At 45.6% G+C, this 27887-nt stretch overlaps 1 protein-coding gene across 2 annotated transcripts; it reads right to left on the minus strand.

Annotated features, from left to right (window-relative positions):
* SPP2 (secreted phosphoprotein 2) lies at positions 1–26206 on the minus strand. Of its 2 annotated transcripts, none has more exons than XM_045558824.1 (8): positions 26021–26206; positions 25809–25933; positions 19931–20053; positions 18906–19022; positions 15497–15551; positions 14686–14736; positions 12466–12561; positions 1–158 (listed from the first exon to the last, which is right to left on the minus strand). In XM_045558824.1, the coding sequence occupies exons 1-7, from the start codon at positions 26085–26087 to the stop codon at positions 12476–12478; spliced, it is 624 nt and encodes a 207-aa protein (XP_045414780.1). In that variant the 5' UTR covers positions 26088–26206; the 3' UTR covers positions 1–158; positions 12466–12475. The 2 variants fall into 2 exon arrangements, with proteins under 2 accessions (XP_045414780.1, XP_045414779.1); XM_045558823.1 differs by lacking the exon at positions 1–158 and adding an exon at positions 5211–5316 and having other exon boundaries at positions 26021–26204.
* Between the last annotated feature and the right edge of the window lie 1681 nt (positions 26207–27887).

The raw sequence follows: 27887 nt of genomic DNA on the forward strand, positions 1-27887 counted from the left end.
CCTCTTCTTGTAAGGGCTCTAGTCGTATTGGATTAGGCCCACGCATATGACCTCACTTCTTTAAAGGCCCCATCTCCAAATACAGCCACATTCTGAGACGGGGATTAGGACTTCGGCATATGAGTTTTGGGAAACACAATCAGTCCGTAGCAGTTACCCTACATGGTAAAAGAGATTTTGCAGATGCTGTTAAGTTAGGAATCTTGAGATGGGGAGATTATTCTGGATTATTCAGGTGGGCCCAACGTTATCACAGTGTCCTTGTAAGAGGGAGGGAGGAGGGTCAGAGTCGGAGAGAAGGCCATGTGGTGACGGAAGCACAGGTTGGAGTTCTGCATTGTGAAGACAGGGGAGGAGCCATGAGCCAAGGGATGCAGGCAGCCTCTGGAAGCTGGACCCGGCACCGAAGCAGCTCCTCCCCTGGGGCCCCTAGAAGGATCACAGCCCTACCAGCACCTCAACAAGATCCATTTCAGACCTCTGTCCTACGAACTATGAGATATTACATTTATATTGTTTTAATACACTAAATTTGTGGTAATTTGTTTAGCAGCAACGGGAAACTAATACAATTATAAATACCAAAATCCTCTAAATGTGTCATGTGAACCATGACATTGGTTCAGGCTCTTTTTTTTTTTAATCTATAAACTTTATTTTTCAGAGAAGTTTCAGGTTCATAGCAAAACTGAGCAGAAAGTACACAATTCCCATATACTCCCTGCCCCACCACATGCACAAACTCCCCCCTTGTCATCATCCAGAGTTGTGTGTTTGTTACAGTCGATGAACCTACATTGACATAACATTATCACCCAAAATCCATAGTTTACACTGGGGTTTACTCTTGATGTTGTGCAGTCTATAGGTTTGGGCAAACATATGATGACATTTATCCAACATTGTAGCATCAGACAAAGTAATTTCATTGCCCTAAAAATCCTCAATGTTCCCCCTATTCAGCCCTTCCTTCCCCCTAATCCCTAGCAGTCACTCATCATTTGTTTCCATAGCTTGGACATTTCTAGAATGTCACATAGTTGGAATCATACAGTATATGGCCTTTTCAGATGGGCTTTTGTCACGTAGTAATATACATTTCAGTTTTTTCCGTGTCCTCATGACTTGATCATTCATTTCTTTTTAGGGCTGAATAATATTCCATTGTCTGGATATACCATAGTTTATGTATCCCTTCATCTACTGAAGGACATCCTGTTTGTTTCTAGGTTTTGTCAATTATAAATAAAGCGGTTATAAATATCTGTGTGTAACTTCTGAATTCATCTGGGTAGATATCCAAGAGCATGATTGCCAGGTCCTATGGTAAAAGTATGTTTAGTTTGTAAGAAACTGACAAACTCTCTTCCAAAGTGGCTGCACCACGTTGCATTCCTACAGCAGGGAATGAGAATTCCTGTTGCTACACTGATCTTTTCACCGTTTCCAAATGCTGTTTGCATCCGCATTTGGTGCTGTGTTTTGGATTTTGGCTACTCTAGTAGGTGTGTAGCAGTATCTCATTGTTATTTTAATTTGCAGGCTGTGTTTAGCATTTGGACCTGCTCTGCCAAATATCTAGAAGCATCACTTCCTCAGTCAAATACTCCCTCTTATTAAGTAGTCTGATGTGATAAGGGTGTTCAGTAGAGAAAATGGAGTAGGAAAGAAAAGAAGAACTTGGACTCTCCACAGTATGGAACATTCTGTAGAGAATTCATACTTTGCCCCTTTCCCACTTCTCTTACATACATTCCCTGTGGCCACTAGAACCTAATAGTCACTAAAAAAGTGAGACAACATATTATGAAATGTGTTTATTATCCTCATGATCAAAATTAAATCTCTTGCTGTGAAAGGAAAATAACATGGAACAGAATAGCTGTAGAAAGCTGCCCCCAAACTTAAGGAGGACACCAACTGATTTTTAGGCTGATGTGGCCCTAAAGGTGACAAGAACTGACCATTCAGCTTTTCATACATGGTAACCCAGGCGAGGGAGGAACAGTGTGGTGTACAACATGTTGGCACCAAGTCAGGTCACACTGAGACATTCCAGGGATGGAAAACAAGGAGGAACATTAAATATTTGAACACTGGCAATTTTTAATCCCAGCTTTGAAGGGCCAGGAGGGTAAATACAGCCCATCTATAAAGGCAAGTGCACATTCCCAGGGCCTCCCAATAATGCAACATTGTCATCCTGTCTATGTGCTGATGATTTTGTAGCACAAAAAGTCACTCCAGACAGGTTGGCTCCAGCCACACCTGCTTCTGGAGAAAGGCCAAAATTGTTCTGCTGCAATCCTCACAACGGCACAATGGCATTTTTATAGAGAGGTTTGCCGCTGTTTGTCTTGTACCGTGATTTCTACAGAGGTCAGAGCTGAGAGGGAATCCTGGCAGTGACCACATTCTACAACCCCACAACAGAGAGCAGGTGTGCACCATTCAAAAAAAAAAAAAAAGGCATAAGTTCTCTTTGTTTAACAGAAAATTACTCATGTGAACTCTGGCCAGAAGGAATTAGATCATGTTTGTTCTTAGAAACAGCCTTGGCTGAGGGTACAGAGTGTGTGGGTCCCACAGTCCCCACCTGCATCTCTCATGAGATGTCTGTTACTGTCACAGCCAGTGAACCCCCTTTTCCAAGTGTGTTTCTATTCTTGCTGGCCTGCTACTGCCTAAGGAAGAGTATGGGCTGAGCTGCAGCCTGGAAGCCATGCATAATGATGGCATTGGCTTGCACAATCCAAGAGGATACATTTATAAAATAAATCAGACAGTTCCACTGCACTTCTTATACACCTCAGCATTTTCCTGGGCCAATGACCATTACGAAGCAAGGATTGAACGTTTCAGGCCTAGTGTTTATTTGCTGCGCTCCTCTCTCTCTGGAAGAAAGTTGGCAAAAATGTTTGGAAAAGGCTGGTAAATTCAAAGATTGACAAGTTACAAAAATATGTAAATTCATATATAAGTTACTATATATGCAGCTAATATTCTATTCCATCCATAAAAGAAGTCACACTTTCCCTCCACGGATGTTTACAGATAGGTCTTTCATTAGACCAGAGTGTTGGAGGTTGGTGGGGCAGGAGGAGACGCCGCAGAGAGACTGCAAAGATAGAAGCGGTTTCACAACACAGACACCAAAACCAGACAAACAAAGCACAAAAATAAACTACAGATCACTATTGCTCAGGGGTGCTGAAATGAACATCCTAAATGAAATAGTGGCATAAAGAGTAGTAAAACCACAACCAAGCCGGGTTGTTCCAAAAATGCAAAGATGGTTCAATACTGGTGATTTGTTAACATAATTCACCATATTTTGTTATCAAAGAAAAAAAATAGGATCATTTCAAGACATTTAATAAACATATGTTTATGTTATAAACTCTTAATACTGGAAGAATAGATACAACCTTAATATGATTAAAAATGTAGACCCTTACACCAAACCAGAAGCCAGCATTGTACTTAATGGTGAAACGCTAAAGTGCTGCTTAGATAGCTGTCAAATAAGGAACAAGACAAGGATGCTTGTCGCCATCCTGTTATTTAACCCTGCTGGAATATACTCATCAAAGAAAATAGGAAACAGAAAGAAGCAACATTTAAAAAATGGAAAGAATGTAAAATTAGTATTATTTGTACAACTTATAGCTGTATAGATGGAATATTCAAGAGTATCTACTGAAAACCTCTTAGCAACAATATGAAAAGTTGGCAGGAAGACAGGCCAAAAACCTAACATATGTTGGGTCAATTTTATATTATAAAATATAATGACAAAAGATTCCATTTATAATAACAATAAAATAAATTATACAAATAAATAAATTTTAAAAGAAATATGTAGAACACATATAAGAAAATTCTTAACCTCTATTGAAGGATATAAAAGAAGACGTCAGTAAATGGAAATGTGTGTCTTAGTCTTATAGAGCAAAACTCAAAAATCTAAAGATGTCAATTTTTTCTAAATTAATTTATAAATTTGATGTAATTTGATTCAAAATGCCAATATAATTTTTTTCATAACTTCATAAGCTGATCTTATAGTTGAAATAAAATGAGAATATGGGTCTATCCAGAAAAGTGCTGGAAAAAAAAAATAGAACTGGGATGTGGTAGGGATCAGCCTTATCAGACATCTCAATGCCGTAGTCAGTAAAGCAGTTTGCTACTGGAGCAGAATTAAACAGTCACGTCTGTATCTGGGAGCAAATGATTGATAATGACTTTGTGTCTCATTCATCCAGAAAATAGTTTTCAGGGGTCTGTGATGTCCTAGCCAAGGGCAGAAAACCTCAAATGGGTTCCACCCAGTCCTGGCGAGAGACCATGATCGGGTTTGGGGCTTCTCACATCCTCAAATTCTCTACTACTCCAGCGCAGGCCTGGCTCCAGGACTGGCACCGATTGGAGCACCTTTCTAAATAAGTGGATTGGAGAACACAAACCCTAACCCTTTGGGAAATTTCCTAGTGGTGCCTGCATTGTCAGAGAGAACTCTTTGCTGTTGACTCCCTAACTGAGAAACCTGAAGGGAAAGAAATAACAACAATATTTTCATGGGGACAGTGATTGACTGTGATACCTCTTATTCTGTAGCCACCAGATGATTTTTTTTATTAATTAACTTTATTTTTTAGAGCAGTGTTAGTTTTTAAAAAAATGAGCAGAAAGTACAGAGAGCTCCCATGTCCTCCCTCTCCCCATCCTACACCTCACCCCACACAACTGCCTCTATTAGTAACATCTCACACCAGTGTGGCACACTTGGTATGACTGATAAACCAATACTGGCATGTTTGCATTAGGGCTCACTCTTTGGGTTGTACATTCTAGGGATTTTGACAAGTGCGTAATGTCACAAATCCACCATTTCGGTATCATAGAGAATAGTTTTGCTTCCCCAAAAGTCACCTGAGCTCCACAGATGATTTTTCAAAATTAAAATTGGATGTAAAAGAAAAGACAGAACTCTCCTGACACTGACCTGCTCAAGACCAAGTGTCTTTTTAATAACAGGGAACTTAAAACCATTTTTAAATTGACCTAAAACATGCCAAACACACTCACTTCATGAGTCTTTAACTCCTAAAATCCTTAGCTGACACTGATCTTCTCAGGCCATTGGTTTCTCATCTAAAAATTTCATACTTATGTTAAATCAAGCAATGAAAGAGAGAGTCTTACAGGAAAAGTAAGGCATTTATTACAGATTGAAACTGATCAAAAGAAAAATTCCAGAATTTATTAAATATCTTTCTTCGTTGCAACTTCTCTTCCTTCCGATGCATTTTGCTGTCAAAAGAGAGACAAAGGGTGAAATCAGATCACAGTGTCACGCACATGCTGCTGTGGCACCAGGACCCAGGAGTCCGTCACTGCCCAGAAACAGGTCCGACGGCACTGGGGACTAGAACGGCTATGCACAGCGGCAGCTCCTCAAACAAACAAAAGGGCTGAGAAGAGGTGACTGAGTCTGAGTGACGGAGACACAGCCCCATGAAGGAAGCCCAAGTCTCAAAACGGGAAGAATTGGAGAGACCCCTGAGAGGCTGCGGACGGGTGTTGGTCTCAGTCTGGCCTAAGGAGGTGGCTGTGGCATGAGATTGGGAAGGAAGGAACCAACTGAACCAGTGGAGGAGGAGGCTGGCCACAGCGGCAGTCCTCTGAGGATGTGGGGCTGCTGATGGGAGTATCCACCCATCCATCCATCCATCCATCCATCCATCCATCCATTCATTCATTGGTCCACCCATTCAGTAAACATCCAGGCTGGAGCATTTACTGGGGGTTACAAAGATCAACAAGGCCTAGTTCTGACCTAGGGGAAAAAACCCCACAAACTAGCGGAGACAATAGAAGTAGTTAGAGCACAGCATGGTCAGCACAATTGCAGAGACGCCCATGTGCAGGAAACCCGAGGAAAGGAGCCCCCGGAGAAGACATTGAGGGGGATTCAGGGCACTCGGGGACAGGGTGTTGTATTCCGGCAGGAGGGGCCTGGGAACGGAGGAGAGACCCAGGCTGGGGGCCTGCGGGAATGGTCAGCTGTGAGCCACTATCCCACGTAAGTCGGGAGACAGAGAGTAGCGGCGCAAGAAGCCAGGGACGGGGCTGCAGGCAGTGACACTACCGGGGGCCGGGGCTGCCTGCTCACGTGCCACATCGTGAGGGAGCTTCCACTCCATCCTGCGGGTGGGCAGGGCCCTTGGCCTGGCGAGGGCTCGTGCTAAGATAACTCTGGTGACAGTGCACAGGTACTCTTGAGAGGAGCAAAGACAAAGCCACCAGGAGGATACTGAACATACCAGGCTAGAGATGACGAGGCCAGGACCGGAGCAAACAGCATGGAGAGGGGACAGAGGATGGATTAGCAGGGCTTGGTGACCAGCTGGGTGAGGGAGGCGGGCAGGTCTGAGAAGAATCAGTTTCAGGCCTGGGTAACTGGGAAGATGCGTTGGCTGCGGGAGGAAGAGTCAGTCTCTGAGGGAAGAATTCTGTTCTGAGCGCGGAGTAGAATATCCGGAGGGAGGTGCCTGGAGTTCCAGAAGCGAGAGGGACAGTGTGGAGCAGAGGGTGGGATAATCCCCAGACAGCTGGTGTCAGAGCCTGGGGGTGCCTGGGGTGACCAGGACGGGGAGGGCAGGGAGCACAGGGGAGCAGGGCCGGAAGCCTTGGGAACATCATCGTTTGAGGAGGAGCAGGGAAAAGAGGGATCCGTGGGGAACAGGGGAAGTGTGGGCCAGAGAGGAGAGCCAGGGGAGGGAGTGCAATCTCAGGCCAGAGGATTTCAGGAGCACAGTGGTTATCAGACACGCCATGAGACTCAGAAGGAAAAGAGACAGGCGTAGGGTGTGGGGGCAGCGAGGAGGTGGCTGCAGAGCAGGGCAGGGTCAGCGCAGGCACGGAGACTGCATGAGGTCCCAGCAGCAAGTGCAGACGGGGCTGCTCTTTAAAGACAGGATGAGAAGAGAGCAAGAGAGGTCAAGGAGAAGCCAGGGATAAACTTGGCGCAGGGAACCCACTCCACGGTCAGCCCTTGTGACTCACAGATTCCACATTTGTGAGTTCACCTCTCACTAATATTTATCTGTACCCCCAAAGTCGATATTCATGGTGCTTTCTCATTCATGCTCAGACGTGTGTGGAGCAGCAAAACATTCCAGTCATCCCACCCACACGCTCCCAGCTGAGGTCAAACAAGGCCACACTCTGCCTGCCTGTTTCAGCTCTCATGCTGTGAACAAGTATCCTTTTTGAGGTCTATTCAGTGCCATGCATTTCTGTGCTTTTTGTTGACGATTTCACTGTTCAAAACAGCCCTGAGTAGAGTGCTGTCAAGTGTTCCTGAGTGCAGGACAGTTGTGATGTGCCTTATGCAGAAAATCTGTGTGTTAATCAGATGAGCTTCGCTCAGGCATGAGTTCCGGTGCTGCTGGCCGTGAGTTCAATGCTAACGAATCAACAGCATGTATTACATAAGGCATCTAAACAGAAACACACTCACAACAAGGTTGAGGAAAATGTCATGACCAGAGGCGCGAAGGAACCTAATCATTCCGTGCTCCCTGCATGAGCAGCAGTTCGGGATTCACTAACTCAGTGTTCTCAGCAACTGCATGGACCGTAACTTCCGTGAATGACAAGGCTCGGTGGCACTCGGTGATGTCATTGCTGGGAGTATTTTGTGAACGTGAGTCAGAGCAAGATGTGAGTAAACGTAGCTGCTTGTAGCCAGGTTCTGCCCCTGGGTCCTTGGCTGCGTCTTTTCTGTCTTCTGGGGGGTTCTGGCCCCTTCGGTAGATGGGCCGTAACAGAGGTCATGACGAGGTCTGATTCCTGAATGTCAAAATCGCTCAGCAGCCTCACTGGGGTGGCCGAGGTGTCAGGGGCCAGCCCTGCCACACAGCTGGTGGTAGGTAAGTGTGTTACTAACTTCCAATCAAAGTCTTTGCTTTCTAGTAGGTGACCACATTTCCGTTTCACCTATAAACTAATAAAATTCTAAGACATCCCATTGACTAAATGGACCCCATCTTGGCCAAGGGGACCCCAGAGAAACCTTAAAAACTGAGTTCCTGGCCAGGAGGGAAGAAGAGGTTGGACACATCTCGTTATATCCCCTCCCTCTGGTGGTTTAGACACGACAGCTGACCAGCATGAATGTTAAAACAGAGATCACAACACCAACAGAACGGACTCTTTGTGGCCATAAGATATCAAATTACAAGCAGGGTCTAAGGCCATGCCAGGCAAGGGTTAAGTCACACACCCCACACTCAAACTGTGTTCTAACTGCCACAAGGATTTTCTTTTTCTCCAGCAGCTAAACAGGCACGGGCCTGGACATAAGCATACTGAAACAATTGCTGCTCATCCACCCCGACACTGAGTGACCGACCCTCGTTCCACAAGGCACGGCTACGGCTTTGATCCCCCAAGACTCTGATTTCAGTAACTTTCTCCCGATAAGAAGACCACCCACCAGGGACTGGTTCTGGCTGGTTCACAGAGGCTGTGCACTTGGGTGCCTTCACGTCCCTGCTTCACCTTTTGACACATGGGGCCAATTTTAATGCCTTTCAGTGCTAAATCTCCACTGCAAAGTGAGCATGAGATGCATGAAACACGCACGTTTATTCAGTATGCGTGTGCAAGGATGAATGTCCTGTCATGAATCCTCACAGCCCCTCCCACAGCCCATCAAGTGGGTGCTTGGTCTACCGGGTCTGCACACATCCCTGCTCACCCTTCGTCCCTCCAAGCACTGGCTTTGGTTTTCAGCCAGAGGCTGCACTTCCCACCTGCAGGGTGTAATCCCTTTCTTAAGACATAAAGCTCTCCTTTCCACATTTGTAAATTGTGTGGTTTTTAAATACACACACTCAATGCATGACAAATGAATCTTAAACAAACAACCCTCGAGGTTGTGTCCTCTCGTGCTGTTTTCTAGACATGGAGGTATGAGAATCACAGGAAGGGAAAGAGAGGCCGCGGGGACAGACAGCGTCACCAGACAGATCCCAGTCCCAAGGCTACCTCTGAGAGCGGGGCTTCTAAACGCCTCCCTTCCTCGTCTGCAATCAGAGGGAACAACAATAATCACACTGCACTTGGATTGTGCAGGATTTACAGACGGTGATGCACCTACACCCGGATCCCGGCACACTTGAGGGCTGTGATCTTCAAGGACTCGGGGGCCAGGCAGGAGACAGGCATTGAATGAACATTTGCTGAACAAAGAGATAAAAGTCTAAGACTGATTCTTTCCACCATGCACTTATTGAAAACGCCTCAGTCAGAACTGCCTTCTCTGCTGCTCTGGGCCGTGTTAAGAACTCCGTCAACAGCAACGGAAAGGAAGGGGCGTCCTCGCCCGGCTGTGGTGGGTGCTGAGGTCTGCTGGCCACCACGTAATGGAAAAGCCAGAGCCCTTCCAGCAGCAGAGATCAAGACCCGGTAGGACTCTCAAAGAGATTCCTTTCAACAGACAGCGGGAACCTGATTGTCCACATTTCCTCTTTCAGAGTAACAAACACCAAAAACATTCAGAGCTCTTTGTTTAAAATTACATCTCACGATCCACTCTCAAACAGTAAATCATTTTCTCTCAGCCTTAAAGAATCCTTAGAACAGGGTTTAGGGCTCTGGGAATTCCATAATAAATGAGCCCAAGTGTCCATCCTCAAAGAGCTCCCAAAACTGTCCTGTACAATTTGAAAATATTGATTTTGGTTTTGGTCATGAATTCACTCACTCATTCTTCCCTCCCAGCCTGATTGACTATATTCCGTGCACTGCTCTTAGCATGATGAAGTTGACAAAGGGTATTGTCACTGATAATTTCATGTAGACCTATCATTAATGATATTCTTACTTATTATAAAACTAAAATAATTAGTAAGGACCACAAGGTAATGCATTTTCAAAGAGTTCATGCTCTAGTGGGGACAAAAATAAGTCAAAAATAGCAACAGGCCTTTGAAGAAACTGCACCCTGAGAAGTCAGGGGACTGGGTGCCCTTCGTGGGTGAGAGAGCAGGCGCAGAGCCAGGCCGGCTGCTCAGACCCCCGCCAGACGGGCCCCGCGTTGGGCCCACTGTGCCGGCCCTGCCAGCCTCACCCTGTGATTCTAGGAAACTCAGAGCACAGTGTGGAAACCTGCCCTGAAGGTCACGGGAGGGCGGAGACATAACTGGGACTCCAGTCAAAGTCAATGTCCAGAACAGGGGAAGCAGCATTTGGCCTTTGGTCTGTGCTGCCTTTTAAAAGACATGTTTTAAGTCATCAATTTCTTTATAGAAACCAGATGATGCATTTATATTTTACATATGTATAGATATCCAATATAATCGTATTATTAATAAAGAAAATACAGCCAAACCATTGAGAATTCTATCCTCCCCCCACCCCCCGCCCCAGGATACTCTGTGAAGCAAAAAGAAATGATTTACATTTATAAAAAAGGAATATGATGAGTCTGTTTCTTCATAATGACTGGTTTCTCGATCTCCGTTTGAAGCTGGTTTTTATTTTTAGAGTGCACCATAGATTGAAAAGAAAACCTACCATTTGAATCTTTTATCCAAGACGGCCTCACTGGTGAATTTTCCTTCTATTTTAGTCAAATGTCAGTTGACTTCTTTCAAATTCCAGTGGTTAAAAATTAATTGTATTATGCTTACTTGATTTTTTTTTTGGTAAAAATTGCAAGAACCCAAAGCGAAGGATTCCATGCACCCAGAGAACATCCACTGCACACTTGCACATTGAGTGTGCCGGGCTGCGTGCAGGCAGGGGGGCAGGACGGCAGATGAGGTTCCTTGAGCCCTGCCCTGGGGGAGGCTGGTAGAGTCGCATGGGCAGAGAGGAAACAAACAATCTCAGACCCCTGTGATGCGGACTCTATGGAGGCCCAGAAGGGAACATCATTGCTGATTTGGTGGTGGTGGTTTGTGATGTCAATGTAGACCACCGCAGGGGAGGCATAACTGGGCTGAGACCCGGAGGGGCAGGCAGAGCTAATCAGGCGGCTGATCCCAGTGGAGGCTGCATGGGGAGGACTTCAGTGCTGCTGGAGTGAGGTGCAGGGGGAGGACTTCAGTGCTGCTGGAGTGAGGTGCAGGGGGTGTGGGAGAGGTGAGGCTGGAGCAGTGGGCAGAGGCAGATCATGAAGGCCACTGTGAGCCATGCCGGGAGTTTGGACTTTACCCTGACAGCATGCAGTGTTATGTAAACTGTACAGCTCAAGCTTCATCATTAACTTGTGTAAGTGCAGGAAAAATGACCACGCGCTCGATGAACTTCTATAATTGTATCTTAAGAGTCCTTTTAAGGGTGCCCTTCATGGCAGCTACCTGTGCTCCAATCCCATCCCTAGAGACTGGAAATTCATGTGGAAGTGTGCTGAGCCGGCTCTCTGCAGCACGGGGCCACCAGCCTGCCCTTTCCCTCAGCTCAGCGTCTGGCTATAGCATACCTCCACTTTAGCCCGCAGGTGAAGCGAGTGTCAGGGGTTTTCGGGGGCAGGACAGAGTCTCCTCTGTGTTTCATGATAAACCTGAAGACAGCATGCAAGGTAGAGAGTGTGGGCTCAGGCCGGAGGCAAGAATGCAATCCACAGTTCAGTGGTGACGGCAGAGAAATGACCGGCCAATGCCAGAGAAAATGTGCAGTGAAATCAACGAGACCAGACCCTGTGGATGTGCGAGAAGACGGAGGATGAAGAGGAGTCAACCACGTCCCCAGGGTTTTTAGCTTGAACCAGTTAGGTGGATGGGGTTGCCGTCCACTGAGAAAGGAAGCCTGGCAGGAAGCCAGTCGAATTTCAGGGGCCCACAGGATGCTCACAGCAATGGCCTCCAACAGGTGGTTGCTATAAGGGCCTGGATGCCAGCACGGAGCATGGTAGGAGACACATAGTTGGAAATAATTACACGTCAGCGCTAGTTAAAGTCAAGTAAGCGGAAGAGATAGTGGCATAATTCATAGAATATGGAAAGAACTGGGCTAAGGAGTTAACACGGTATTTGAACTATAGATTAAGAAAAGGAAGCTGGATCAGATTATTTCACAGATGGGAAGGAGTAAAATCCAGTTTGCAAAAAGCGGGAAAGTGCAAGGGAGGTGAGGGGCTGCAGGCAGCGGCCGGAGACCACAGCTGCGTCAGGAAGGCGGTGGGAAGACAGGTGTGGGCTGGGTGACAGGAGTCAGAGGAAGGGGCTGTTCCCCTGCTGCTGTTTGCCCTTGAAGACGAGAGACCGGTCACCTCAGTGGCTGCTGACACAGGCACCGAGGAGAAAGAGCGAGGGTGCGCAAGACTGAAGAGACGGTGATACTGGGGGAGGTGAGAACGGGACCTGAACAGCCTGTCACAGGTTCCGAGGCCCTCACTCCGACGGTTTCTATTTCTAAATACCCGTGTGTTTAGCGGTGTCCCCTTACCTCAGGGCTGTCACTCAAGGCCAGCGTTTATCCTTGCTCTGTGCCGGTAGTTTGGGTACCGTCTATTTCCGGGAGGAAGGACCCTTCTCATGATCTCTAAGGATAGAAAGGGGACACAGAGGCTCTGTCAGTCACCTCAAGACCTAAGACAACACGGACTGTGTGACTATAGATCAACGGGAAGGGCCTCGGCCAGTGTAGCCTGAGCCCGTTACCAAGAGGACGCCTGAGGATGCGAAGGCCTCGCCCCTCGGCCAGCTCGCCCTCCTCCCCTGCACCGTGTTGCCCAGAGCTCGCCTCTCCCCGCTCCGTACTACACGCGTGATGTCTCAGCCCTGGGGGAAGGGACTGCCGCATTTATCTTTCAGTCCTCTATGGGATCTGCCCAGGGCTTGTCACTCACATTTGTTGAATTAAATTAAATCATCATGTTCAAAGCAGTCTCCAAGACAGCTGCCCGTCTGAGTCAGTGACGCTCCCCAAGGCCCAATATGTGCTGATATTTCATCTTAGAAATATCTTCTGAGACATATAAAAGGATTGGTCACATTAATTTATATCCACGTAATATTTTGTCCCAAATGGCCTTTGTCCAGTGAGGTGGCCAGCCTCCAAGACGGCCCCCAGGTGTTCACCCTCCTGGGCAGTGCTCTCCACACTGGGCCAGGCTGGTCTGGGTGGATTAACAATATATGCGAAAGTGATGATATCTCGCTTCCAGGATTAGGTTATAAAAGACTGTGCCCCAGTCTCGGGTGCTTTCTTGCTTGCTCATTCATTCTCTTTCTCTCTCCCAGATCACTGTCTCTGGGGAGTCTGGCTGTCGTGTTTTGAGGACACTCAGACAGCCGTGTGGAAAGGCCACATGGTGAAAAACTGAAGCCCTCAGTCCGACAGCCCATGAAGAACCGAGTGCTCTTGCAAGTGGCCACTTCAGCCCTGGTCAAGCATCAGCTGAGACCACAGCCCTGGTCACCATCTTGTCCGCAACCTTGTGAGAGCCCCCGAACCAGAACCACCCAGTTAAATTGCTCCTAAGTTCTTGACCCTCAGAAACCATGAGATAATAAATGTTTGTTGTTTTAAGCTGCTAAATTTGGGGGTAATTTGATATACAGCAATAGATTACCAAGGCACACAAGTTTGTTATTAATTGGATACATAATATTTTTTTCCAAATAGCTTTTGGCTATTTCCAGCATCAAATCCGAGGGCAAATGTTTGCCACCACCGCAGATTCAAAATAATAGGCCATAGATTCTGAAGGCAATTCCAAAAGAAGTGTTCATAAAAATATTTCCTCAGTGGTCGTACTGATACAGTAACCACATATTCTCCCAAAGTGATAACTTGGAAGAGATATAAAAACTAGGGATTTTTTAAAATCAAGCCTCAGATTGTAAGGCCCAACACTTCACGTAAATTGGAGTATGCCTAGTGAAGATCAGACATTGAGCTCATTGAAATATTAATATGTGTCATTCATTTTAATGAAGAAACACTGAACGGTGGATTTCACAATTCCTCTGGGAAGCAGCATGGAACAAGCACAGGCTCTAGAGTGTGGCAGGTCTGATCAAAGACCCGTCTCTGCAGCTCACTCCCTGGGTCAAAGTCCTACCTTGCAGTGTAGCCTCAGCAAGTTGCCGAAATTCACTAAGCCTCAATTTGCTCACCTATAAAATGGGAAAGAACACAGTGCTGCCCCACAGGATGGTTGTAAAGTTGAAGGAGAAAATTGTGTACGGGGTAAGCATTTTGTATGTGCCAGTTAATGCCACAAGTTATTACAAGCAGACAGCACACCTGGTGTACAGAGCTATCGTGTAGACAACGTGAGAAAACTGATCTGTTCGGGGGAGGGGCAAAATAACTGCTAGTTTCATCCACTTACTGAGAAGTTTCGTCAAGTATGGCAAAAAGATCGTCAGGGTTCAGGCTATTCAAAAAGTGCTCCCGAGTGGGGCAGGAGAAAGGTCAATGCTGATTTGCTGAACCAGATTTGATATTTTCATTCTTGGTAACTTTTAAGTGGGTTAGTGCCTCAAGGTTACCTTTTATTGATTTGCAATGCAAGTTTGTACATTACTATTCTTTTCATTTTCACTTATATTTTGTATTTCAGAGATTTGACTCCTATGAAATAGGCTTTCTCAGCAGAGTCTGGATTGAGCAGAGAAGGGTCTGGTGGTGTCCTGCAGCAGGGAACAGACCACTTACCAAGTGACCGATCGTAAAATTGTCCACCTCTGGATTCGTCAGAAATGAGACCTGTAACACAGTAACAGCCATAAGACAAGACCCCTCTTCCTATTTCCAGAAGGTTGTATGATTTTATTATTGATTTCACAAATATGTGTCTTAAGCAAAGAAGCAGTGGGAGATCACTATAGAGTTTTGCCACCATCAGCACTAAAGGAAGAAGCTCCAGGAACATAAAAAGGACTCCTAAATCCTGGAGTGCTAACCCAATCTCACTTCAAATTAGAGGCCATATAAGCAGGGAAAAAAAGGAGAGCCCATTCTCCTCCAACCAAGGCACTCGAGATGGTCAGCTCTAGTTGCACGGCTGGAGGATTACAGAGTTCAGCCTCAACCCGCCAGACGAGGTTTAGTCCTGATCTTGCCAGCTGCACATTATTGCATATCTGGGCCCTATAACTCACCGGTAGTTATAAGTAGTACACCCCGGAGGGAGCAAGCATGTTCAAATTAGGGGACCCACTTAAGGGGAAAACCAATATTGGCTCAGCCTATTCAACAGAGACATTGGGGTCATCAAATGGAATTATGTATGGAAAAGCTCTGCTGTAAATAGAAGAAAGTACCTTAAATGAATAGTTTGTATCATTATTACCTAGTGATAAGAAAGGAGCAAAAGCAAAACAAAATGTTAGTTTTTTATAGTTACTGTAATTGTTCAAAGGCTATATATAGGTATTTCTAGTTTTAAATGATTCAATAACAAAGAGCCTCAATATGAGGTTTGTTTCAAGAAAAAAAAAATTAAAAAGAACAGATCTTAACTTACCAAATAGATAATTATTTCTCCATGTATGAGATCCTAACATGTCCCCAAAAATCATCTAAAGAAATTTAGGCATCGGTATGTGTCAGCACATGCAAGAGAGAAAATAGAAACACACTGTAAAAAATGTAAATGTTATCTGGAAGGCTCTGACATAGAATTCATTTTTAATGACATAAGGCAATATATTATATTAAATAATTTTATATAATATCAAACATGTATGTTTAAGAAAGTATGTGGGGAAGAGCAACTTACATGAAGTTTAAATTGACCAAAAGCTTTCCACTAGACTCAGAATGTAGCCCAAATGTTGCAGACCAGAAAGATGGAACTTTGTTATGCAGACTTGGAAACAGACTGAGTTTAGGTCAAATTTCAGAGTTTTCTTTCTATGAAGACCCCATAATATGTTCAGTGGGAAGAGATATCCGTAAGAAGTTTTCATGAAGTCACTGAGAGTCCATGTGATAGTCACACAGTAAGGTGGCTGCCTGGCCCACAGCCCTCCTGCCAAGAGTCTGGGCTGCAACATTTTCTCTCACGTTCCAGTTGATCTAAGTCTGTATTAGTCATAATTTGGATTTGGGGGCTTATTCTCCATGACTTCTATCTTTCTTTACATTATATTCCCTCTGGAAATTCTTCTATAGTCTATGTTTTTCAAGTGATCTTTATTTTCATTACTCTGGGATTCTTTTCAGTTTTATTTCTTCTATTTCCTTCTCCCAACAATGAATTATTTGTTCTGTGACTAAATGCATCCTAGTTTATTGTCTTTCATGTTGGTAATGTCACCATGTATTTCATTAAAAATGGTTTACAGCTGTTTTCTATTTTTCTCCCTCTGTTTCGTGTAAGAAATCCATTTCAGAGTTGCCAGGATTTACTTGAAATCTCTATCTGCTTTCTTCCTTTTCCTTTGAATTGCAAAATTCTTTAATTTTGGAATTTTTTAATAACTTTGTTCATAATTCTTTATGATCTCCTCATTTTTAAGGACAAGCCACGTGGGGGTTTACTCTAAAATCTAGTTTGTTCCTGGGGCTAACTTAACATCAGAGTCTTCACTGTGATCCTCACTACGCCATTAGAAAGTTGCAACAGATTTGCGGGTTGTGGGATGACAATCAACTTTCCAAAGCAGAGATGGAAGAGGGGTTAAATTAGGTGGCTGTCTATTAAATTAATTCTGTGTTAAAGGTCACAGAATGAACTAGAACCCATTTCTCTCGACTTTTAGTGCCACTAGACCCTAGCTCCAATCAGCATTCTCTCTCACCTCCCCTGCCACCTCCTGTGCTCCGGATTTGTTCTCACCTGGTTCCAGTCTATGCATCATCTGATTCTCTCACCCTCCCCTGCACCCGCACACACCTACAGCCCTTCAGTAGCCCCCTCATCGTGAGGATAAAGGCAGGAATCCCCGAGGTGACCTGCTGTTGGTCACCTCCAGCCCCACCTGTGCCTCTCTGCCCATGTTTGCTTATTCCAGTTATAATGGATTTCCATTCCAACCCACCACTTCCCTCGCTCTTCAGGGCATGCTCATGTGATTTCCCATGCTTCAGACACCCTTCTTCCCTCCCCTGCACACCCTGTGCCCTGTGTCTGTCTCGCACCCACCCTCCAGTCCTTGCCCTCAACACACTTCCCTCCAGAAGCTCTGTCTGCACAGCACGACGTTCATTCCTCTCACTATGTGGTCCCAAGTGCTGGCCCGTAGTCAGGGCAAATCCTGCTTCACGGACGCCTTCCCCCCAGGGGCGTCTATAAACCCCACGAAGCCCAGGACTGTGCTTCCCTTGCTTCCCTCGGTCTCTTTTTCTCCTATAAACCACGGAAATCAATACTAACAGAATACCATGTGCTTGGCCCGTGTCATTTCTGTGTTAACTGGGCCCACATGTGTGTGAGTGTGTTACTGGGAAACATATCTGACTTCTTGGATATTTTAACAGAGTCTAGAAAAGAAGCCCTTTGGTGCTTGCCGGAGCTATTAATAGCACTAAGAACAGAAGACCCTTGCACTATGGCTCTATGACAAGCTCAGAAATCACCTGGCAATTTACCTCAAAGGTTGCCAGTGTGAACACGATCAATCACTAAGTTTATGCTCAACTAAAAATTTTTGCAGAGAAAGTCCTAAGAAACTGTGCAAACTTCTCTTTGTACCAGTAAGACCATCCTCTGTGATAGGAGTTTCTCAGTCACAAGCTTTGTCACTTTCTGTTCTAATATGGCCTTCCAGACTCGATAGTTAAGGTGTATGTTAATTGGATGAGAAAATTAACCTTTATGTGTAATTCTTGAAGTTGAAGTTTTATACTATTCTAATGTAATTTTCACTACAGAATTAAATCTTAAAAATTGAATAAGAATCTAAGATGTTGTAGGACAGACTCACCTGCATAATGATGGAAATATTTTTAAAATACCTGTGTAGAATATTATCCAATTACAAATGAACAAATAAAGCAAGTCATTAGTTTTTATCCCTAGTTTAAAGAGGCTGCCTCTTCATACTGTATTCTTGTTCAGTAAATATTTGTTGAATGAATTTTCTTGTATCCATTCAAGTATTTACTGAGTATCTACTCTGTATCAAACATTGTCCTAGACTGACAAAAACAAACATCCCTGGCCGTCATGAGACATACAGTTTTGTAAAAAAAAAAAAAAAAAAGCAGTCAATAAACAAATAAGTAATATAATTGCAAGTCAGAAATGCTTATATATTATGAATTTTAAAGTATTATTGCAAATCACTCAATGCAACTGGGGGGAAAAGAGTATCCTGCCATTCACTGAGCATCTATTATGCACCAGGTACTGGGCCATCAACTTACCTGGTTCTCTCAACAACCTGGTCGTTATTAGGACCAGGTCGTAATTGCTGGCATTATTACTGGTGTTTAACAGATGAGGAAGCTGTGGGTCATGAGGGTTACATGAAGGTTAAGTTTCCTCACCTAGACAGCAGAGCTGGGGAATAGCTTTGAATGTTGGTCCAACAAAAATTCCCCTTTTCATGCCATGAAATCACAGTGCCAAGGAGGTACACAGATCTAAAGCTGTGAAGATTTGCTAACTGTTACTTCAAGATCATGCCCCAAGTCACGGGGAAGGGAAGAGAGAAAGAAGAAGAGAGAGAGAGGGAGAGAGAGAGAGGGAGAGAGAGGGAGGGAGAGAGAGCGTGCACACACAAGGATAGGCCGGGAGAAGTCCGGGATATGGAAAATGAGGCAGTGAGGTTGTGGGTGCACCAGGGAGAACACAACTGTGTGAGTAGAGTGATGCTTACTCCCTCCCGCCTGGAGATCCAGCTACCCTGTCAATCCACTCTGCTTTTCACACACCCCCACAGATCCCACGAGGCACTTTCTGGGAGGAGACGAGGCCCTGGTCCCACCTCCTCGCTGCTGAGAGACTCGGACATGGAGGACGAGGCCGCCCAGCTGCAGCGAGCCCGCACGTCCCGCACCTGCTCGCCAGACACCTGCACGGTGCTTCTGCAGACGGCTGTCGGCTGGAAAAGGCAAAACAGTGAGTTATAGCTTCAGCTGCTCATAAAAAGGGTCAGCCTCTGTCCAATAAATCACGCAATACTGTCAGGTTTGACAAAATGATGAAGAAAGGGAACATTCAGAGAGGTTTTTCATTTTTTCCAAAATGAAAACTTTCTCAAGACCTAAGCAGAAACAAGTGAAATATTTAAATATCTCTTCAGCGTTGGATACATTACAACTCTCTGGGAGAAGCAAACACTTCCTCCATGAGTGCTGAGTGGGCTGCCTTGAGTCCATTCCCATTCGAACAAAAAGAAATGGTAAGGCCCCCACAGGACTTCGCTCTCCTCTCCTTTGTCCTCAGATGTCATTAGAAATAGACACTTGTGACACTTTGGTCTGGGTCCTTTGTAAAACAGAGTCACAGTGAAAAGTTTGATGGAACAAATAATCAAACCAATCCTTTTTTAAGTATAATGACAAAACCCCGAGAGCTCGTACACCTGAATGCAAACACTATGGCAAGCAAATTTTGAATGATAGCGTTGCCGTGTTCAGACAGGATTCCTGCCCACGGGTGTTGACTAAGCGTTGTACTGTGTTTCTGGTCATGGGGTATACAAAAATGAACTTGTCATGTTCCTGGTCTCATGGAGCCTGAACCAGTAGGGGAGACAGGTGACATTCAACATTCGACTACAAAATAACACCACATGGCAGGACCATAGACTCCACAACTCAATGGCCCAAGTCGTCAACCACTGGATGACACTGCCCCACCAGGGGACACTGTTGACACAGTTAGTGGTGTGGCCAGATGCCACCCCGGCAATAGCCAAGCTCTTTCTTTGCCTGACTCCAAGTCATGGACGAGGTGAGGCTTTCTCCCTTGTGGTTTCCGGCACCAGGTCCTTCCCGCCCCACTCACCGCGAAGTAGCTGCCTTGGAAGGGACACGTGGAAGGGTCTTCTCCGGAATCTCTCCTGCACGTAGTTTCTCGAACGCTGAACTCTAGACTCATGATCAAATTGTTCTCATCCAGGACCTCAACCTTCATAAAAACAAAGTGTCGGTTTGCAACAGTTGTGTTTCTAAAGTTCACAGTGCTAGAAACTTCTCTCTGCCCAGTGAGAAACAAATCACCATGAAAGCTGTGAATTAGCTTAGCAATCACCCAGTTCCTTCATTGTGAAGACCAGAGGGGAAAAGTGATTTATCAAAGTCAAACAACACTTTCATGACAAAAATGGAACCGGAAGGTAAGCGTCCTAACTCCAAGGTCAGTCTTGGTTCTAACCATGTACATTTATTAATACAGTTGATCCTCATTACGCATGGATCCCATATTAATTCCCCTACTCACTAAAACGTATGTGTAACCCCAAGACCGATGCTTACAGCACTTGTGCAATCATTCGTGACAAGTGAAGAGTGGTGAAAAATTGAAGCCACCTAAAGAGCGGTCAGATAAGGAGACGCCCTGCCTTCTTGTTCAGCTCTCGTACTGAAAATGCCCCCAGGCCTCGTGCTGAAGAGCTGTCTAGTGCTGTGAAGCGCAAGACGCTGTGATGTGCCTCACGGAGAAAGGACATGCTAGGTAGGCTTTGTTCAGGCGTGAGTTACAGCGCCGTGGGCACGAGTTCAGCGTTAATGAGTCAACAGTATATATTAAAGTAGTTGTCTTTAAACAGGAACTCACCAAAACAAGGTTGGTATTGATGGGTTGATGAAAGTGCTGTGGCCCGAGGCTCACAGGAACCCAACCTCTATTTCTCCTAGGAGCAGTGGTTCCATGTTCGTTAGTGGTGATTTTATAGCACATAACTGCCACAAATGATAAGAATCAACCCCATATGTTTTTAAGTATCATTTTCCTAAAAGGCTGCTCCATGATTTTTAATAATTCCTGAGATAAGTGATTCAATGGCAAGCACATCTCTGCTGTACGGAGTGTGACCTGCCCCAGCGTCCTGTGGGAGCAGATCTGACCCGTGAGTGGGTTTACATGATCTTCTAGTCTTTTCCACGGGAGTGGGGTACTGGGGGAGGCTTCTAAACTTCCTGACAGATCTGGGAGGCTTTACTGACATTCAGTCCTGATGTACCGTGTGCTCACAGTGTGTTCAGCACCAGAGACAGAGCAGGGACGAGGCCAGAAAGCTCAGGTTCCAGAGGGGGAGCCACACACACAGCAAACGTGTTAAAGAAAACTAAACAAGATCCAGATAGTCATGGTGCTATGAATAAAACAGCAAAACAGCAGCAAAAAGGCAATGGGGGTGAGGGGAGGAAGCAGCTACTTTAGAGAAAGTGCCAGAAAAATCCTCCCAAGGAAGGGAAATTTAAGGTGAGACTTGAAGATTGGGAAGGTGCCCATCAAGTGAGGAAAAAGCAGAGCCAATGCCCAGGGGCCGGGACAAGTCTGACTCTTGTGGCTGGAACAACAGGACCAAGGGGAGCCCCATACACCATGACGCTGGAGAGGTGGGGGTGTCAGACATGTTACAGTCTCGTAGCCCATGGGGAGGAGTTTAGATTTCATACTCAAGGATGAGAAGGTATCAGAAGGTTTTCAGAGGTACGACTGAGTCATCAGGACTGCTGCAAGGGGCATAGAATGCGGCAGGACCAAGATGGTAGCAGGAGGCCTCGGGGGAGCCCACCATGTCCAGTGCGTGACAACATCCCCGGGCCACACGTCACGTCTTCCCTCTGGGCTCCAGAGCCCGCCTGCGGCAACTGGCGTCAACAACACACTCAACCCGCCAGCCAGGGAGGAGCGAGCGCCCGCTGTGAGTGCACAGACCACCGACCGGGAGGGGATAACAGGCACACGCAGGAAATTTTGTTTTAGAAAAATATGACAAACTCCAAGCTTAGGGTGGGCGTCTTCACGTCTTCTAACACAGGATATGTAATAAGTGTTAATAAACATAGACTTTTCTGAAAACAGGTAGAAACAAAAACTCAACCCTTAATTACTACCTCATTTATTTACAGTTTTAACATACTCGATATTAAATCTGAGTCTCATAGAAAAGTTAAAGAATAAGAACCTCTCCCATCACCTGCAGCCGCTGTCTGGGGCTCTGCACCTCCGATCCCGCCCGGCAGTCTGCCGCAAAGCAGGGAGACGAACGCAAACTGGCAGCGCCGCAGCTCGGTGGGAAATAGGAAAATGCAGGTTTTTTGAGTACAGATCATTTTATTGAACTGTGAGATGCAACGTCTTTTGCATCTTTAAGCACTGTTAAGCACTCTCTCAAGAATGTGGAGAAACACCTGACATTTTTGCTGTTTCATTTGAACCCATTCTCAGCTGGTACATTTCTGCTCTCGGCCCAAATGCCTAGCAACAAGGAATTCAAAACCCAGTCTTATTGGCTGCAATAGATTGTGGTAATTTACAATCAATATTATAGTATGGGCCTGTTTTTCTTTAAAAAGTTATTTTCTATCTACATATGAAGAGAAAAAGCTCTGAAGAAATATCCTCCTGAGAGTTTACACAAAGTGCCTCAGAGAAATGGACAATGTGGCTATTTTGGGTTTGCCCTTTCTTGTGTTTTCTAACTTTTTGTAATGATCCTATTTTGTTTTTTATTTCAAATAAACAACAAAAGACCCATAACAATTCCATTTGGCAATTGTAGTGATTAATTTTTCGTGTCAACATGGCTGGGCCAAGGTGCCCAGATATTGGGTCAAACATTATTCTGGATGTTTCTGTAAAGGTATTTCCTCACAATTGCAACCTAGGCACGTCCCACTCATGCCCACCGCTCTGGCCTCACCCTCTTGACTCCAGCCAGACGCTATCTCCAGCCTTTTCGTCCTTCAGAGCCCTCGCACGGGCTCTGCCCAGCACACCTCAGTTCTCCCTCAAAAGGTCTTCCCAGGGCTGGAACACCTTGTCACCTGAGTGAGTCTCAGCTCAAATATGAAGCCTGGGTGGAGACCACCCCATCTGACTGCCACCCCAGCCCGGGCCCGTCCATCCGCCCACCTGTCTCATTTTCCCCATGGTACTCGCCACTGCCTGAAATAACCTGAGTATTTATTGAATTGCATCCCCTGCCCTGCTTCCTCCTCCTTCCCCGGTGGAGTCTGAGCTCTGTGAAAGCACAGCCCAGTCTGTCCCCTCCACTTCCTCGTCCCCCGTACAGGGCCTGTGCCCACCTTTCCTCTCTCTGCTCTGAGCGAGCCTAATGTGGAGGCTGGAGCAGGAGACCGTCAGTGCTGAACTCACGTAACCTTAGCCTTTCTCGTTGGAGCCCGGGAGGTAAGTAACTTGAAATCCATTGCAAGACTATTTGATCCAAGTCTGTTGATAGAACCTGGTGGTTACTAACTGAGCACGAGAGCATTTAAGAATACGAGCCTCCTCCCCAGAGGCTGGGATTTCGTTAGTCAATCATGCCTCCTGAGCGTCAGGAATATTTAAAGCTCTCGCATGATGCTGATGGGCAACCTGGGTCGAGAATCAATGGGCTTATTAAGCAAACTCAGGGATACAGTAGAAGGTCTCGACCTTTCTCCCTAAATCCACTGAACTCTACCCTAAAATACCCCCACATATATACACATGACTAAACCACTTATTTCCTTTGCACATATCCCTGGAAGTGAAACTATGTGATCAAAAGTTAAAAATATTTACTAATATTAATGTTTAACATGCTTGTAAATATGTTTAACACATTTCCAAATTGCTTTTCAAAGATAATTTTACCAAATTACAAGCTCTCTAACAGTGTTTGAGATTTCTTTTTCACCTCGTTATTCTTCTACCTTGTTATTCTTCCTTTTTGCCTTGTTATTTTAACTCCGATTTTTTTCTTTCTATTAGAGAGTTGAATATTTCTCCAGAGGTTTGCTAGTGACCTGTCCACTTAGGGGATCTCTCCTGTCTATTGGATAGAAAAAGTTGGCATATTTGGAGCCATCTATAAGGTGTTCGTAGAAGATACGGTTAACACATACAACGTAAAGCAAAATCTGAAATGCTCCCAAGAGGAAAGAAATATCACCAGGAGAAATCAAAGGAGGAAGGGTCTTCCTCCCAATGGGAGAAGAGAGAGAGTTTTCAAGGACAGGACGCAGTGAAGGTAGATTAATCAATAAATTTGTATAATCAGAAAAGACTGGGGAGAGGCAAGAACAGGCAGATTGCAGGTAGAGGAGCTGCGTCTGGAGCAGAGAGGAATCCCTGATTTACGTGCCCATTAAGGATCCCATACGATGCATGTATTTTTAGGTGCATCCAGGCTCAGGTCTGGGTGCCCACACAGAGATGGCGCACACTGGAACGTGCCCAGGGGGCTGCATCTCACAACAGCCCCTCCCCACAGGCCAGATTTGCAGTGTCAGCAATCAGTTCTCTCAGGATCTGTCCTCATTCTCTTATCCATTTAGTTAACTACTAACTTTCCTTCTGTGGTGAGCAATAGCTACATTACGGGTAAATTTAAACTGCTCATCTACAAGCTTGGCAAGAAGACATCGATTCCCAACACCGCAAGTGCATCTCATTAGATGCCAATGGAAATGGCATTTGGAAGCCAAGGCAAGCAGTGCACAAGGAAGGGGCTCTTTCCTCCGGTCCAGTCCTCTTCCAGCAGCAGCAGCAGCAGCACATCCTTCGGCGCGGGAGCGGACCACACACATCCCGCAGGGCCCCCGCACCGCAGCGTCCAGGTCCAGGACACCCCACTCTGGCCATGACAGCCTGGCTCTGGGATGGGCACCTAACTAAAGCATTGCCCATAGTCTTCATGACCTGTGACCCAACTAGAAAAGACACCTGGGACAATTTGATTAATTTCCTTGGAATCTGGAAAAGAGAAACTGAGCTGTTTCTGAAGAAGATTCAGATGAAGATACTGCATTTGCAGATGAAGGCTGGGAAACCATGACCCGGTGCTCGACAGAGCAGCAGAGGAAACGAGCTAAGCGTGAGCGCCAGAGGCCCCAGGAGGAACAGAAGACAGCAACAGCAGGCAGAGCAGAGTCAGCAGCCGTCTGGCCTCTGCCCGGAGTAGCCGCCACCTGGACTCTTGGCCACGTCTCTGTTCTTATTCCCACACCACCTGGCTGCACAGAGATTTCATTCCTAAGACTTGTGACTTTCTAGAACCTCCCTTACTTCCTACCTTAACCTAAATTTGCTTGAGGATATTTCTGTTCCCACTTCCAAGTGAGCGGCATTAAGACAATAACCAGGGAGCAAAATGCCCTGGGGAGCAGGAGGGAGGGCGGCCACTTGTCCGTTCCTCATTTCCCGTGAAGGACGTTTCTACACAGCCGTCCTTGCCCTTGGAAGCCCAAGACAGCTCCTCTTTCCCTAGCCCTAGTTCCTAAGGATAAAAGGAAGCAGGATTTTACCAAATTGACAAAAGAAGGTGGATTAATTTGGCTCAAAAGCCAGAATTTACTTCCAGTAAGTATTAGGAAAAGAGCTGCTGAATTTGAAAGGGGGCTTATTTCCAATAAATGAGAAGCTCTTAACAAAACACCTCAGGAACAGCCATGAGGACTTCAAGGACAGAAGCAGAATGCAGGGACATAGAAGACAGTTTTGGAGGGAAGAAAACAGAAGAGTCAGTTGTCAAAAGTAGCTTTCAGAGCCTCATGACAAAAATTGTAATGAAATCCTATCTCTGTAAAAAAAAAAAAACAGTATGAAAGAGATAATTAGCTATGACCTTTTTTAAACTGGAAAAATAAAAGAAAGAGTACAAACTGGCAAAAGACAAGACGGAAAAGCAGCCTGCAGAGGAGCAGAGAAGACTTGATCGTGCACTTACTCTTTTTAATGAGCTTCTGAACGCCCGGAACAGATATGGACTCAGGGACTGGGAATTCACCTTCGCCACAGAGGCCCTGAGGACTTCCCTCAGGGAGGACGGGTCATAGTCATACACGGGGAAACCTGACACGCAAGCACACAGGCACAGTGAGACGGGCACGTGGGCCAGGGCGTCGTAAGAGCAGGTGGGCACCTCATGGAACACCTTACCTGAGCAAGACCAGTAGTTCGTTCCCAGAGCAAACACAAACAATATCTTCATCACCGTCTTCCCCATCCTGGGAGGAAGAATTTTAATTCGGAGCCAGGAAGGTTGTCTCTCTGTGGGTTTGGGGGTGACAATTCTTCCTAAGAGAAGCTGCCTTTATGAAATGCGGCCTGGCTGCTCTCTCTGAATGGCGCAGTCGGTAACTTAAACAGAAGCAATTGATCCTGGGGTCAATGTTTACTGCTGACTTTTCCTATGGAAAAGTTCCAGTTTGAGGCCACTTTTGAAGTTTAGACCTCACCAGGGGACTTTAGCCCACAGCAAAAGACACCAAGAGGTTCAGGACTCCACGTGTGCTGTTCATTTCTCTCTATTTTATTTTCATTTTAGGGGGGTGGGGAAGTAATCTTATGTTCCACATAATGGTTCCTTTTAAACTGTTGCCTATTTGGTTCCCTCTCATGGTCCTAAAGGTCTTGTAGCCGACTGTTTATGAAAATAGTGTGGGTATTCCAAGATTTTTTTTTTTTTTTACAAATTATGACTTTAAAAAAGACAATTTTATACAGGGGTCTTAAATATTCCAAGCAAGTACACGTGCAGTAAAAATCTAGGACGCACCATGCTGTTAGGCAACCTTCTCTGCTACTGGACACCTCTGCACGTCACCAGGATAATAAGGTATTTACATATTGATGATTCTCTCACACCATGAGACCCCAAGGCAGTTTGTGAATCATTAAAAAGGTGAGATGCCTTGTAGGAAATACAGTTTATGTTACAGGTAGGTCACTGTGTTCTCATAAAAATGATTTCATGCATAGGAAGCCACACTGCGCTGTGACTCAGGAAAACCTGAGTTGGATCTTGGCTCTTCACTTACTAAGTGTGTGCCCCTGGGCAGGGTGCTCAACTCCTCAGAACCTCAATTTCCTCATCTATGAAATGGGCACAAATGGCTAGACGTCAGGTGTATTGTTAGTCCTGATTCTCCAGACGAAGAACCAACAACATGAACAGAGAAAGACAGAGAGAGATTGATTCTAAGAAACTGGCTCACACGGGTGTGGAGACTGGCAGTCTGGAGTCTACACAGCAGGCTAGCAGGCTGCAGACCCAGGCAGGAATTGCAGTTTCCAAAGGCAACCCCCGGTAGAGGCAGAACTCCTTCCTGCTGGGGGAGCTGGGGGCAGGGAAGTCAGTCTGTTTCTACTCAGACCTTCAATAGACAGATGATGCCCACTCACATCACGGAGGGTTGTCTGTGTCACCCAAAGTCTATTAATGTAAACGTTAACCTCATTTTAAATCTACCTTCACAGAAACATCTAGAACAGTGTTTGACAATATATCTGGGTACTATACCCAGCCACATTGACACATCCAATCAGCTACCACGTAAGGATTAAACACCCTCAGAAGCATGCTTGGAAAATTAATTGCTCAATAAATGGTAGCTACTAATAAGAATGCAATCCAATTAATATTTCTATTACCTGCTTTACATAAGGCCACAGGTCCAGACAATATCTTATGTGAACCAATAATCTAGTCCGCCCTCCGTAAACAAGGCACATGTAAGTGCCGACAAAGGAAGAACAAATCCCTGTAAGAATTCAGAGAGGGGCTGAAGAAAGGCTTCTTGGAGATGCTGGGGACATTGGCAGTTTGTTTTCTCCTCTCAAGGCCAGTGCCCATGAGGGCATGTGTCTCCTTGAACTTGGCCTTGATGGATGCAAACTCACCCACTGGGAGACAAGGAACCTCAGCACAGGAAGAAAGAACAGAACCTCTGGGGAAGGGACTGCAGCTGTTTGCCAAGGGACATGGTGGGTCACAGTGATGTTCCTCAAAGCAGTCCAGGCATCA

The sequence above is a fragment of the Lemur catta genome, chromosome 8 (genome assembly GCF_020740605.2).
Source record: "Lemur catta isolate mLemCat1 chromosome 8, mLemCat1.pri, whole genome shotgun sequence".
In the NCBI taxonomy this organism is placed as follows: domain Eukaryota; kingdom Metazoa; phylum Chordata; class Mammalia; order Primates; family Lemuridae; genus Lemur; species Lemur catta.